Raw genomic sequence first — 16,008 nt, 5'->3', positions numbered from 1 at the left:
TTTTCAGCATCATTTATTATCCTTGTTAGCTAAATCAGTGTATACATCCATCTTCATGTCTTTAGTATAAATTCCTAGAGGTAATTGCTAGGCCAAGAATTAAGGACATTTTTAGAGCTCTTGATCCATGTTGTGTTTTAACTACTCACCAGCTCTATTAAGAAAGTGCACATTTCTCTCTACGATCATTTCATAGTTGAACTTCTTTATGTGAGTCTGTTTTGAACAAGTGGGTAAAGAGGAAATAGTGCTATCCCACACAGCATGGCCGGTAAACCACTAACCATCATTCCCCCACATGGTGGCACAAGATGACAACAAATTCCAGGAGATTTAGATGATTCTCTAAATCTTTGAATGGATGATTTTCATGGTGGGTAATTACAGGGAATTGAAATGTTTGGAGGAGTTAACTTTGAAGAGACCAATCACATTCTTATATTATGTAGATCTTTTATTTTTATGTATACAACAAAAATACACATAATTTGAGAGAATTTGTTTCTAGTGGAAGTTTGTAAAACCAGGTATAACGATACAGATTTTGGAAACAAATACTTTTTTTTTCCCCGCAACTAATTATGCATGTGAGGAGATTCAAAAAGTTCATGCAAAAATTCTGTGATCTTTTTATTCCGTTTTCCCACAAACATTTTGAAGCCCCCTGACAGTGCAGAAAACTCTTTTCTTCTCATCAAACCATTTGTTATAAATACCTTTACATTTTGAGTAAAGATATTTATAACGTTGAATGGTTTGATAAGAAGAAAAGAGTTTTCTCATTTCAATAAGAGAGGTTGTTTTATGTTCTGAAAATTGGAAACCCGATGAAAAGAGAAATATTGTTAGGACATTTGAGGTACCACTGCAGGAGACTCTGAATAACCTTACTGTTGTTGTTGTAAAGTGCTGTTGAGTCGAGTCATTCCCGACCCATAGCGACCCTGTTAGTTGTTCGTAATTCCATGTCTCCTTGAGGTAGAAAAGTGTTAAGAGAAAATCAACCTCAGAAGAAAGGCGTTGCAGTCTACTTCCATAATAATCAGCCATTGAAGCTCCTGTGGGGCACAGTTCTACTCTGACTCATATGGGGACTTGGCAGCAACTGGTGAGTGTAAAATACATTCCACGTGTAAAATACCTTGTAATAGTTAATGCTGTTTACACGTTGAAATAATAGTATTTTAGATTCATTTTATTGAATAAAATAGATTATTAAACATATAAGAAGAATTACATAGTGGTGATTGTTTTGATTATATTTTAACTCTAAAATCAGATTTATAGCTAGATAACCATGAGAAGCTTCCTCTTGAAGGAGATTTTTTAAGTTCTTTTATGTCTTTATTAGTTAGAGGACACTGGACATTTTGACATACTTGCGTCAGACTGTAAAGTATGCCTTTTTTGCCATCAAGTAACATATTAAAAATATGTAAGCTCTTGATCAAATTAGCTGTGTTTCTACCCTAGGAGTTGGTCTGAGGATATATGTTTTGCAGGATACTTAGTTTTTTATAATTAGAAATGCAATGACTTTTTTTTTTTTTCCTCCAGACATGTCATAAACTCAGTCACGATGACTCGTTACAAAATAATAAACAAATTGGCTTTTATAGTTTATATTTACTTTTCCCAAGAAGCCTGCTGCTTAACTTGTACCACTTCTGGTCTCATGACTTCAGGAGCATGGAATGTAAAGCTTCATCAACATAAAGGCACAGATAACACTCTTACATGGCTCTCTTTAGTGTTGTTTTCTTATGAAGCAATCCCTAACTTTTGAAAATTTAGTCTGATTTATTCATTGTGAGATTGGAAGAAATAGTAACCAAGAATTGTATATGAAAGGTCTTTCCCCTCAAAAAGTATTGGGTCACAAATTGTATTATTATATGGCATTTCTTCATGTAGTCCTGAAAGTCTATGAAAAGTTTTTAAGAATAAATACAAACCATTTTTGCATCTCTGCAGGTTGGTATTGTGCGTGATCGTCTCATTCAGTTCATCTGTAAGTTACAGTTTGCTGTCACTGTCCTTTTGGCATCATGGACAGAGAAAAAACAACGGCGAAAGTCAACTGCCACTTTATGTATACTCAACATTGTCTTCTCTCCATTTGTGCTGCTCTTCATAGTTTTTTCTACACTACTTTCTTCTCCCTTACTTCCTCTCTTCACTCTTCCTGTGTTCTTGGTGGGATTTCCCCGGCCTATTCAGAGCTGGCCAGGAGAAGTGGGCACCACAGCCTGTGTGTGTGCAGACACAGTGTACTATTGCCAGTTGGTCCCCAGTTTGGCTGCTGGACTGCAGTCTGCAATGGCAGATGGAAGTTTAGGTAAGTCATGCTAAAGAAGTTCTCAAGTATGAAGTGGTAAAAAGTAAAAAAACACACATACACAAAACTAACTTTTGATCCAACCTTATAATGGGCTTATAAATCAGATTCCAATACTTTGATGCATAGACAGGAAGATTAGTGTGAAATAGAAATATACCTTCTACTCCTTATTGAAGTTCAGGGAGTGGATCTGAGCTGGGTTGCTAACCACAGCGTCAGCAGTTTGTGTCTACCTGTCACTCTGAGGGAGAAAGATAAGGCTGTCTACTCCCATAAAGATTTCCAGCCTTAGGACCTCGGTGTTGTTGCTAAGTGCCATCGAGTCGGTTCTAGATCATGGTGACCCTGTGTAGGGTTTCCAAGGAGCCACTGGTGGGTTTTAATTGCCGACATAACAGTGGTAAAACTGACCTTGTGGTCCAGTGCTTCTCCTACAGTGCCACACCAGGACACCTCAGAAACCCTATACAAGGTCGCTATGAGTCAGAACCGACTCAGTGCAACACAACCACCACCACTCCTTATTGAGGTAAAGTGAAAAAATAAAATAGAAGTTCTCACTAAAGTGATTTAACAATGTTGAAAACACATTATCTTGAACAGAATCAGGTGACAGTCCTACATTAAAACATGAAACACCTTTCCCCCCAAGATTTCCATGAGTTCATGTCAAGTAGAAAACTAGCTTTATATAATACTGGACTGAAGAGGGCGAGGAATTTGTTTCTATTTTACTAATTATGGCATAGAAACTAAAGCAGTAAACTACAGAGTCAACGCTAATGTACTTAGTGTTGCCTTCAGAAAGTGATGGAGTAGTGTCGTCTCCTACTGTATGCTTTAGCTTCTGAAACTGCTTTTAGACATGACAGGTAACTTTCAGGCAAACTAATTCTGGGCAGAGTAGCAACTTTAGAATGTTAGCAAAATGTTTACCTGGGGTGAACTTTCATACTTGCTTCTTTTGTTAGGTAGTTTAGGGAAAAGATTATCTTTGTAGTACATATTTTTATAAATAATCATTTTCTTTTTGGAAATAGTCTATGCTTTTAATACTCTAATCCAGTTCTAATTAATGTTTATTACTTTAAATTTCACTTCATTCATTACTTTGATTCTTTTTAAAAAGTACCTGTGGGGCTAACTCACATCTGAAATAAGAAGTATTTAGTTGTTAAGTGCCATCAAGTTGGTTCTTATTCATAACGACCATGTATAGGGTTTCCGAGGATAGGCTGGTGAGCTTGAACCACCGACCTTGCGGTTCCAACAGACCTTGCAGTCCAGCACATTAACTCACAGCGCCACACAGAAATTTTACTGTATTATTAAAGCAATGATACTGAGCCAAGGAGTGTGTTATAAAGTATTGCTTGGGAGGGAAAACACAGATACAATTTTCACGCACAGCTGACTGGAAAAAATCAAAAAGTCTGACGCTCCCAAGTATTGGCAAGAGTGTGAGGAAAAGGATCACAGGCTCTGCTGGTGGAAATATAAATAACCAACTCAAGTGAATTGGTTGACTGTAGTAAAAATACACATACCCCATGGGCCAGCGAATCTAATTCTAGAGAAACTTAGCCGAGTGTTAGGACTCCCCAAAACCACCCCTAGGCTTGAAGACTCAAGCATTCAGCAGATAGTTGTACTTATGGCTAAAATTCATTATAGCAAAAGGGTACAGAACAGAATTAGCAAAGAGTCAAAGCAAAGGAGTTAAGGGCTGCAGTCTTCCAGAAGTCCTCTCCCGGTGCAGTCACTAGAGCCCACTTAATTCCCCAGCTACAAGCTGCAACAACTTGAATGCTTGTCCAGGGCAGATCACTGGACACTCAATGCCCAGGGGTTTAATCTGCTACTGGTTATGGCTAGCACTTACCAAAACCTAGGCTCCCACAGAAAAGTAGATGTTACATATAAATTGTATTGTTTTGAGCTTTTAGGCATTTAGCCACTCTTAATGTGCCAGATTCAGTGGTTCAAGCTCACCAGCTGCTCCTTGGAAACTCTATACAGGGTCGCTATGGGTCGGAATCCACTCAACGGCACTTGACAACACCACCACCAGCTAGGGTAATAGGAGCTCTCGAAATTCAACTTCCCAGATGCTGCTCAAAGGCCAACTTTGTATCCAGGACTGTCAAAGCATAGCAGTCAGGAACTATGTTTATTCTTCTTGGCTTGACAAATACACATGCAAACTTGCAAATTTTTTCTTCATCATTAACAAGAACAAAAAGTTGAAAACATTTGAAGTGCTGTCAATAGGGAAGTAGATATTCAAATTCAGTTATATTCGTATATTTGTTGTTAAGTGCTGTTGAGTCCTTTCCAACTCATAGCAACCCTGCACAGGGTTTCTAAGGAGCGACTGGTGGGTTTGAACCTCTGACAGTGCAGCGCTGATCCTACAGCACTTCGCCAAGAGTCCGTATTAATTTATGTTTTATGTGCCATCGCGTTGGTTCCAACTCATAGTGACTGTAGTATAGGGTTTCTGAGGAGTGGCTGGTGTGTTTGAACCACTGATCATGTGGTTCAAGCTGACCTTGTGATCATGCATGTTGTTAGGTGCCATCGAGTTGGTTGCGACCCTGTACAGGGTTTCCGAGGCTGTAAATCTTTACGGGAGCAGAACGCCTCTTCTTTCTCCCACGGAGCGGCTGGTAGTTTTGAACTGCTGGCCTTAAGGTTCGCAGCCTGATTCGTAACCACTGCGCTACCATGCATACATATACAAATTACAGAATATTTTAAATCATTAATGTGAAGTTGGCATTTTGTCTATTTAGCATTTTTCCCAATGTACTTACCATACATTTATACTGCAGTTTCGAATTTGTTGGGTTTTATAAAAATATATTCTTAATTATCACCAATACACTGTCTCCTCAAACTATTCTTGTAAAAAGCTTAACTTAATGTCTGCTGGTGTAGCACTGTAGGGTAATCACAAGGTCGGTGGTTCAGAACCATGAGCTGCTCCTCAGAAACCCTTTATAGGGTAACTATGAGTCGAAACAACAATATGCAGTGAAGGAGCTCTGGTAGGATAAGCACTGGGCTGTTAACCACAAGGTCAGAAGTTCAAAGACCCCAGTGGCTCTGAAGGAGAAAGGGGAGGCTGTCTGCTCCTGTAACCCTTTCTGTGTGGTCGTTACAAGTTGGCATTGACTTGATGGCAGTGGGTTTGCAATATGAGGTGAAGGAGCCCTGGTGACACAGTGGGTACGCCTAGACTGTTAACTGAAAAGTTAGCAGTTCGAGTCCACTAAGGATTTCATGGGAGAAGAAAATTTGCTCCCATAAAGGTTACAACCTAGAAGACCCGATAGGGTCACTATGAGTCAGAATCAGCTTAGTGGCACGCAATAACAACAGTAATAGTATGCAGTGAACGGTACCTTGGGATTGTCATGAGTCAGAATTGATTGGACTTCAACCGACTAATAGTAATGAATATAGTTGCTTCTACTTTTGACCTAATGGGAGTGCTGAAGGGACTGTCAGTCAATTCCAACTGCCATTAATTTTAAAGATTCACATGACAAAGCAAACTTGAAAAATTATTCCTTTTTTTTTCTCTCATTTGTTTTAGGTCTTCTCTTACCTGGGTCTCATTACTTGGGCCGTTTTCAGGACCGGTTAATATGGATGATGATTCTAGAACGAGGCTATACTTACTGCTGTATTAACATTAAGGTTAATGTTCATTTGAAACCTCTGTAGTGTTTTTATTGTACATGTGTGAAACTTTGTTATGTATATATCAAACACTTAATAGCTCCTATGAAAGAAAAATATTATTTAGTTACCTGTGAAAGCACCTAGTAATTTTGAAACTATATTTTAGTATATAGATGTTGCTAAGCAGAATAGTAGTATTATATAATAGAGCACTGTAACGAAACATACCTATTTCCATTTAGTCTTGGTTTTTTGTGTTTTATTTTCCTCTCTATAGCTGAGCTCACAAGTGTGAATCAGTGATGTATTTTTAAAAATAAACATTTTAACATTAAAGCATTCTAAACTTAGTAAAAACTCTACCTTTCCTACCCATTACATCCTGTTTCTCTCCTTTTAGAGCAAATGCCTTTATAAAGTTGTTTGTAGTCAAATCTTTAATTCCTTCCATTCACTCTTTAACTGTAGAATTTTGATGCCAGTATTCCACCCAAACTGCTATTGTCAGGGTCTCCAATGTCCGTCAACATTGCTAAATCCACTGCTCAACTCTCACACCTCTCAGTTGACCTGTCAGCATTTAATAGTCTGTCACTTCCTTCTTGTCATGGCTCACTCCTTGTCAGTTTCCTTTCATGAGTCCCTTCTTTTTTCCTTGACATTGCATCAAGAGTTCCCCAGAGCCCAATCCTTGGTGACAACTGTTTCTCAGGTCCTCTGGTTGCTCAGGCCAAAAACATTAGAGTAATATTTGACTTTTTTACTTCTCTACCCACATCCAATTCATTAAGAAATCCTTTTGATTCCACCACTAAACCATATCTTGTATCCCAGCATTTCTTAATACCCCAGGTCCAGCTACCTTCATCCTGTGTTTGAATAATAGCCTTCTAATTGATTCTCTGCTTCTATATCCCCTTACATTCTACTCCCCAAACAACAACCAGAGTGATGTTTTAAAAATCTAAGTTGGGTCAAGATTGGAGGAGGAGCTCTTTTTCGTGACGCTGAGGAGGCCGTCGGCTGCTTCACCATGAAGCTGAACATCTCCTTCCCAGCCACTGGCTGCCAAAAACTCATTGAAGTGGACGATGAACGCAAGCTTCGTACCTTTTATGAGAAACGAATGGCCACAGAAGTTGCTGCTGACTCGCTGGGTGACGAGTGGAAGGGTTATGTTGTCCGCATCAGTGGTGGGAACGACAAGCAGGGTTTTCCCATGAAGCAGGGCATCTTGACCCATGGCCGTGTCCGCCTGCTTCTGAGTAAGGGGCATTCCTGTTACAGACCAAGGAGAACTGGAGAAAGAAAGCGTAAATCTGTCCGGGGTTGCATTGTGGATGCCAACTTGAGTGTTCTCAACTTGGTCATTGTTAAAAAAGGAGAGAAAGATATCCCAGGACTGACAGATACCACTGTGCCTCGTCACCTGGGGCCCAAGAGAGCTAGCAGAATCCGCAAACTTTTCAGTCTCTCCAAAGAAGATGATGTCCGCCAGTATGTTGTGAGAAAGCCACTCAACAAAGAAGGCAAGAAACCCAGGACCAAAGCACCCAAGATTCAGCGTCTTGTTACTCCACGTGTCCTGCAACACAAACATTGGCGTATTGCTCTGAAGAAACAATGCACTAAGAAAAATAAGGAGGAGGCTGCAGAATATGCCAAGCTTTTGGCCAAGAGGATGAAGGAGGCCAAAGAAAAACGTCAGAAACAGATTGCCAAGAGACGTAGGCTGTCCTCACTGAGAGCTTCTACCTCCAAGTCGGAATCCAGTCAAAAATTAGAAATTTCTATGTGTGACAAATAAATATGCTCATATTAAATCTAAAAAAAAAAAGATTGGAGGAGGACTCATTACAAACCTGTGATAGGCAAATGATACAACCTTGGCTTGCTGAAAGCATAGAGAACCTGAAGCACGTACTGATAAAGATCAACGACTGCAGCCTTCAGTGTGGATTGTTGTTGTTAAGTGCTGTCGAGTTGGTTCTGACCCATAGCGACCCTGTACAGGGTTTCTGAGGGTGTAAATCTTTACGGGAGTAGAAAGCCTCATCTTTCTCCCGTGGAGCGGCTGGTAGTTATGAACCGCTGACCTTAAGGTTCACAGCCCGATTAGTAACCACTATGCTACCAGGGATTACACATGGACATAAAGAAAATAAAAACACGATTGGGCCAGTAAGCAAGATCATGATAAATGGAGAAATGTTAGATGTCATCAAGGATTTCATTTTACTTATTAGACCCACCATCAATGTTTATGGAAGCAGCAGTCAGGAAATCAAACAATGTATTGCATAGCTGCTTGCAAAAGATCTTTAAAAAGTGTTAAAAAGCAAAGGTGTCCCTTTGAAGACTAAGGTGTGCCTTCCCCAATGAGGTATTTTCAACCACCATATTCAGGGAAAAGCTGGACAATGAATAAGGAATACCAAAGAAGAATTGATGCCTTTGAATTATATTGCAGACAAAGAATATTAAATATACCATAGGCAGCCAGAAGAATGAACACATTTGTCTTGGAAGAAGTACGGCCAGAATGCTCCCTTGAAGCGAGATGATGAGACTTTGTCTCAGGCACTTTGGGCCTGTTATCAGGGAACACCAGTCCCAGGGTCACTGTGAGTCGGAACTGATGCCACGGTACTTACAATAACAGAGAAGGACATCACTCTTGGTAAAGTAGAGGATCAGTGAAAAAGAGAAGACCCTCAATAAAATGGATTGATTCAATCAGTGGCAGCAACAATGGGCTTCAACATAGGAATGATTGTGAGGATAGTACAGGACTGGGCAGTGTTTCATTCTTTTGTACATAGGGTCACTATGGGTCAGAACTGACTCAATAACACCAATAGCAACAAGAATTCAGATCATGTCATTTCTCTGCTTGAAACTGCAGTAGATCTGTTTCATTCAGAGTAAATGGTCAGGCTTCCTAGTTCCTCTTTGGCCTTATCTGCTACTTTAACCCTCTCACTCAAGCCCATTCGACTCTGCTTAGAACACTTCCTTCAGACAGCCAGATGGTTAACTTCTTACCACCTTCAAATCTTTGCTCAAATATAGTTACTATAAGCCATTCTATTTAAAACTGTATCTATCCCCCACTTCCATCCTTGCACTCCCAATTTCCCTTGTTTTGCTTCACTCTTTTTTTTCTTGTCATAGTACTTATACCATCTAGCATACTGTGTAATTTATTTAGTAGTTTTGTTGATTTCTTATCTTCCTCCACTCTAATGTAAATGTCAAAAGGTAGCAATCTGTTTTATTTGGAAATAAATCCTAAACCTCTGAAAGTTTTTGGTACAGAATGGGCCCTCAGTAAATATTTGAATGATTGAGGTTTTTGTCTTAGCAAACACTGGATAAAATTGGTGATTAAGCTGTTTATTGTTTAAGAGGAGGCTGGCTGCTCTGATAAAAGATTAACAACCTTGAAAACCCCTATGTAGGGTGTTTATGAGTTGGAATTGACTCAGTGGCAATGGGTTGGGTTGGATTGGGTTGGTTGGTAAAGTTCTTTGTTTAATCCGTTGATTTTCACACAGTATTTATCAGACCACCAGCATCAACATCATTTGGGAACTTGTTAGAACTGAAGTTTCTTGGGCTCCAGTGCAGACCTACTAAATCAAACTCTAGGGATGGGCTGTATTTTAACAAGCCTTCCAGGTGATTTGAACTTAACTTTAAATACCATTATTCTAGCCCAATCTGCACAGATTTTGGGTTTCTTTTTTTGTTGTTAAGGCTGTTGAGCATACAAAATATTAAGGATATTTTATTGCTTAACTTTGTTCTAAAAAAAAAAAACCTGTTGTTTTAGAATACCATTGGGTCACTTTTTTATCGTCTATGTGCTGTGGCAGAGGTGGAATAAAGGCACGTATACTTTTTGTTGTCAGTTTTTTCTTTCTTTTTTTGGCATAAGCTGGCTTAGTTAGGCCATCTACTAGCATTAATATAACACTTCGGAGTCTTGGTGTGGCGCTGTGGGTTAATGCACTGGACTGCAAGGTCGTTTTGAACCACAAGGTCAGCAGTTCAAGCTCACCAGGCGCTCCTTGGAAACCTTATACAGGGTCGCTATGAGTTAATACCGACTTGATGGCACTTAACAACATAAACACTTCAAAGTTTACAAAGCACTTTCATTACTTGCCTCCTTTAATCTTTACAACCACATGTGTTAGGATTATTTTTCTTTGAAAGAGAGGGAAACAGAATCTGAGAGTCAGCCACCTACTCAAGGTTGTATAGCATATGTTCTGGGGTTACATCCTGTGCATTTTCTCTGGATCATAATGCACTCTGACAGCATTGCCTTTTATTGATGGCACTGGTAGTTTTGTTAAAAAGTACATAAATAGATTAACAACAGTAACAGTAAACAGTGACCTATGGCCACTTCAAATGGTCCTTCTAAGGAAGTAATCAAAATGTGTTCAAAATTCATCTATGAACATTATCATAAATTTATTCACACAACAAAAATTTTTGTCTCTGTAAAAAATATAAATCAAGTACTTTTTATTTCCTCTTTAGGGATTAGAATTGCAAGAGACATCCTGTCATACTGCTGAAGCTCGGAGAGTTGATGAAGTGTTTGAAGGTGCCTTTGAGCAGGAAGAAAATGCAAGAGTGTGTTCCCTTAATGAGCACTTTGGAAATATTTTGACTCCTTGTACAGTTTTGCCTGTGAAACTATATTCTGATGCCAGGAATGTCCTGTCTGGCATAATCGATTCTCATGAAAACTTAAAAGAATTTAAAGATGACCTCATGAAAGTACTTGTGTGGATACTTGTTCAGTACTGCTCCAAAAGGCCCAGCATGCAGGAGCATGCTCCCCAAACTCAAAATAAAGGGACGGCACCTGTGCTAGCCACCCCTGCTTTGAATCCTTCACCACAACCCCAGTGCCCAGAAGACATGGATAGTTTAAATTCAGAAACTATTGAGGACTGGTCTGATGAAAATATTTTTGATGATGAGCCAACCATTAAAAAGGACAAAGAAGAAAAACATCAGTTGAAAGTTTTGCCACGTACAAATTTGCCTCTTCCAGGATCAATAGAATCATGGGCTGATTTTTCTACAGGCAAAGTTCCTGAAAATAATCTTTATAAGACAGTTTTATTGGGATACCCTGCTACTGACAAAGGAAAACAAGAAGGCATGGCCTATATCCCTCTCATGGAGTTCAGCTGTTCACATTCTCACCTGCTAAGCTTACCTGGGGAGTGGAGATCTAACTGTTTGCCTAATACTAAAATGAAGGAGATGAGCTCATTATTTCCAGAAGACTGGTACCAATTTGTTTTAAAGCAATTGGAATGTATTCATTCAGAAGAAAAGGGCTCAAATGTACTAGAGGAAATTGCAAAGGATAAAGTTTTAAAAGACTCTTATGTTCATGCAGTAATGACTTGTTATTTTACTTTGTTTGGGATAGACAATATGGCTCCTAGTCCTGGTCACATATTGAGAGTTTACAATGGTGTTTTGCCTTGGTCTTTTGCCTTGGATTGGCTCATGGAAAGACCAGAACTATTCCAGCTAGCACTGAAAGCTTTCAGGTAATTTTGATGATTTTAAAGTGGTCACATTGGCAGAAAAGTATTCTAGTTCACCTAGAAGGAATCTTTTTATTACTAGATTTTTAAAAAAATCGGTGTCTTATAATTGGAGTAAATGTATTGTGATTATATCAGGAATATACTTTTAGTTTTGTATTTATAGTTCCTTTGGTTTTCTTTGTGGGAAAGACTTGTTTTTGTATGGCATAGTAGATTTGCCCACTTGTAACTACATCATCTCTCCCTAATCTTTTTTGTCTGAAATATTTGTGATTACAGATTAACATATTAAAAATGTTTTAACTTAAAAATGTTTTAACATAATCAGCTTTATAGATGAAATAGATTTTGTTAATTTCAAAATGTTTCATCTATGAAGTTGATTTTTAAAACTTCTGAAATTTTTAGTTCTTTTTTTTTTTAAGGTATGCGGTGAAACTAATGATTGATAAAGCAAGTTTAGGTCCAATAGAAAACTTTAAAGAGCTGACAAACTACCTGGAGGAATATGAAAGTGCCTGGTACATTGGTTTGGTATCTGATGAAAAGTGGGAGGAAGCAGTTTTACAAGAAAAACCATACTTGTTTTCTCTGGGGTATGATCCTAATCTGGTAAGTTTAAAATGTGTTTTGAAACATTTGTATTAGAAAATTTACAAAGTACAAATCAGTTGTGAAAATTTTTAACAAAGTGAGAGAAGCCAGACATTGTAGCCATGATTGTTAGTCATAGTTTTGAGGCATTTGTAGTGATGATGTTATGCTCAGTATAGTTTAACCCTGGAATGGCTGATTATTTTCCTCTTGCCTACTTAATATTTAACATAACCAGATATTATGTGCAACAGCTGACCTATGAGATAGCCAGTAGCTGTTATTTGATATTGCATATTGAGTTAATTTTTTTTTTATCCTATGCACAGTTTAAGTAAGTGTATGAATTATCACTTTGGATTTAACTCCTGGAAGAGAAATCCATTTCTTTGTGGCAAAGCATTTCTTTCACTCACCATCTGTATTTCAAGGCAACCTTATTTGAAACAAATCCGACCTGGGAAAATGCAGAGACTCAAAATGCAGCATACTTTTCTATGATTTAGTACTTCTCATTGCATTTAAAATGTTAGCCAGAATGCACAAATAGCGAAAGATTTCATGTTAATAGCCTGTTGTATGTTCCATTTCTGGCATGGCAGCATGGGATATTCAGCACGCATGCTGCCCAGTGAAACTGAAGAAAATGATTTTTTGAATAACCACTGAAAGTCTCAAATGGTCCTAAGGGCATACAACAACTATAGAACCATTTATTAAAGAAAATCTACTAAAACTCAGTAATGGCAGCAAGAGACTGACATTTGAACAGAGAGCCACCCCATCCATCCCTCTTGTACTTCCCAGCTCAGTCAACAGAAATTCACTTAGATGGTACAGCCAAGAACACAGGGCTCCCTCTCACTCCAGCTCCCAGTTGGGGGGCTATTTCCCCAGGGAAGACAGAACTTCAACTGTTTTCATTCTGCCCCCAGCCGCCTGTTGCTGGTGCACAGAGGTGGGAGACTTCCTCCATTCCTGGGACAAAGGTTCTACCTTAGGCGTAGAGCCCCCAAGAGCATGGTCCTTGATCACTCTTACACTGGCCAGTAAGGTGCATGCCTAGAGATGTATGCCGACAGAACGCCACTTCCACTAGGCATCAATTTCCCGAAGCAGGGTGCTGCTTAGAAAATGTGGTTGTGCTAAAAACCATTGAATTGTATACTTTTAAGTGGATAAATTGCATGATATGTGAATTATAGCTCAGTAAAGTCTTTTTAAGAAAAGAGCTGCTTGTGTGCTGATCCAGTGATTAGTGCGAATGCTCTTGTATCCCTGAGGTGAGATCGGGCGAAGGGATGATAAAGAAGGAAAGTGTCGCAGACCGTGTAAGACTAGTCAGAGGTTCGAGGCCCTCTAGGGCCAAGTGTAACAAATGAGGCCACTGGCAGTTAATGGCAAATTGCTTTCATCTTAATATTCAGTTATATATATTAAATTAATACACTGGAGCCTTTGAAAATCCACAGATAAATGTGATATTTTCCTAAAGCCGAGACTAAAAGTTGCAAGGTCAAGCCTTTCTCCAAAGGATTAACTAAAAATATTTTAGCTACTTCTCGGTTCTTCTATAGACAAAGAACCTATCCACCCTAATCATTTTCCAGGTGCAGCCCATTCACCTGGGCGTCTGGAGTCCTCCTGAAAACCTGGCTCAGGAAGCCGAAGCAGCAGGACTCCGCCCAAGCTTTTGTCATTACTCTCACCTTCCCCCGCCTAAGCTAAGGGGCTATAGATATGTTAATTGGGCCTGAGAATCCAAGTTGCTGGCCTGGGATTCGAACCAGCGAAGTACGATGTAAAGTTACCTGAATGTCTGGAAAAGTACTGGTGTTAGCTGTACCTTGCCTAAGTCCCTCCCAGCTTGGTGTGAAGCTCCTCCCCTAAATAAAACAGAGGCCCTGGCCTCCCCAGGGGTGCATTACTGGTTGGAAGGCATGCAGTAAAGATTGCAGTGCATTACAAGATGGAGGGCATGCAGTAAAGATGGCAGGGCAGTGAGTCGCTGCCTGCAGAGGCCACGATGCCTGTAGTCCCAAGCCTGCCCACCAGTGATATATCCACCCTGGCTTTGGGGTGCCTCATTGTCTCTCTCTTTGTCTCTTTCTGTGTATTCTTGCTATATCTATCGCCGTCAGGTATCCCCTCCTCGTGAACTGAACCCCTATGTCGAGGCGGGTCCCCGACAGGAAAGGAAGAGAAGTGGCTGGGATTCTGCTGCTCTAGTCAGTAAGCAGAATGGCTGCCAGGGAATTTTTCTTCTTGTATTTATTCAGAGAGCTAGGGAGATTAACGGTGATTCTAGGCTCCAAAGACAAGCAACTTGTGTATACGTTTTAATACACCACTTTCTTTTTTAATTTTAGAAGCTAGTTTTCCCTAAATTTATGATTAAAATATAAAGGTTAAATGTAATCTGTTTTCTTTTTCTCTTTTTTTTTTTTTTTAATTTGAACTAAGGGAGTTTACACTGGGAGAGTACTTACCCTTCAAGAATTATTGATTCAAATTGGGAAGTTGAATGCCGAAGCTGTTAGAGGGCAGTGGGCCAACCTTTCATGGGAATTGCTATATGCCACAAATGACGATGAGGAGCGATACAGTATACAAGCTCATCCACTTCTTTTAAGAAACCTTACAGTACAAGCAGCTGATCCTCCCCTGGGATATCCAATTTATTCTTCAAAACCTCTCCACATACATTTGTATTAGAGCCCACTTGGAATTGAAAATGTTATCTTCAAATATATCTCTTCATCCTAGAAAAATTAACAGGGTGATTCCTATAACCTCATTGGACTTTCCCCCAATGTTAGAAGCCTGAGAAAAGCTAAGCTCCCTAAAGTTAATGTCTCAGCCATCTGAATGGTTATATATATATTTTGTTGTTGTTGTTGTTGGTTTTTTTTTTGTTTTGTTTTGTTTTTTTTAATTGTCTTACATAAAACTTAAAACTAGTTAGGCCAGTGTTTGTCCCCTGTGGATTATGGTATGCTTTGAAAAATACCATACACCATTTGTATAGAGTAGTTTGGTGCCATTGAGTCAATTCTGCCTCGTAGCAACCGCACATGACATAGTAGAACTGCCCATAGAGTTTTCTAGGCTCTAGTCTACGAAAACAGATCAGCAGGTTCTCCCACAGAGCTGCTTGGGCCAGCCTTTCAGTTAGCAGCCAAGTGCTTCTTTATTGCACCACCAGGGTTCCTTTGTGAAAGACTACAAAATGGATTTGTTTATGCTTTCTTAACTATGTCATGGGTGAGTTGCATTGCTGTGTAATTTTTACCTACAGATGTATATATCAGTGTTTTTAAGTAATGATAATGGATCCTATTGAAGGTGAATGTAATATATATATGTATATATTTATTTGAAATATTGAATTTTATAGTATTTTCAAACATTGTGCTGTTTTATTTTAATGTTGAACATAGTTTGAATATATTATTTTTTCATATGCTTCAGTTCAGAAACCTTAAAAAGTTTTAATAAAATATCTTCTAATAAAACATCTTGGATGTCAGTCGTCTCCAGATAACCATGTGTGTGTGTGTGTGTGTGTGTGAAAGGGAAAGGGTTCACGTATTCACCATGTGAGCACTGAGAGGACTAGCAGTGTAAAAGGTGATCTGAGTATGATTGCTAGAGACCATTTCATAGATATGAAGTCCTTGTGCATTTCCATTTAACTGAATATACTTCTGTACAATGCCCGACCCAGTAAGATTACCAGTTACTGGGGTCTGAAGATATCTAATCTAAAGATAGAAACAAGGAAGAAAATTTATG

The 16,008-nt window shown here is 39.1% G+C and overlaps 1 protein-coding gene across 1 annotated transcript in view; it reads left to right on the top strand.

The window, feature by feature from the left end:
• The window catches only part of PCNXL4 (pecanex-like 4 (Drosophila)), a 29,205-nt gene extending 14,109 nt beyond the window's left edge, over nucleotides 1-15,096 (top strand). Inside the window, exons 6-10 of the mRNA XM_006864591.1 lie at nucleotides 1,975-2,338; nucleotides 5,943-6,046; nucleotides 10,586-11,619; nucleotides 12,045-12,231; nucleotides 14,677-15,096. Coding sequence (XP_006864653.1) covers nucleotides 1,975-2,338; nucleotides 5,943-6,046; nucleotides 10,586-11,619; nucleotides 12,045-12,231; nucleotides 14,677-14,928 — 1,941 coding nt within the window. The 3' untranslated portion in view covers nucleotides 14,929-15,096. The remainder of the gene's footprint in view (nucleotides 1-1,974; nucleotides 2,339-5,942; nucleotides 6,047-10,585; nucleotides 11,620-12,044; nucleotides 12,232-14,676) is intronic.
• The last annotated feature ends 912 nt before the right edge of the window (nucleotides 15,097-16,008 follow it).

Source organism: Chrysochloris asiatica, unplaced genomic scaffold, assembly GCF_000296735.1.
Source record: "Chrysochloris asiatica unplaced genomic scaffold, ChrAsi1.0 scaffold00067, whole genome shotgun sequence".
In the NCBI taxonomy this organism is placed as follows: Eukaryota; Metazoa; Chordata; class Mammalia; order Afrosoricida; family Chrysochloridae; genus Chrysochloris; species Chrysochloris asiatica.
The sequence above is the reverse complement of the archived record's forward strand: the minus strand, read 5'-3'. Positions and strand labels throughout refer to the sequence as shown.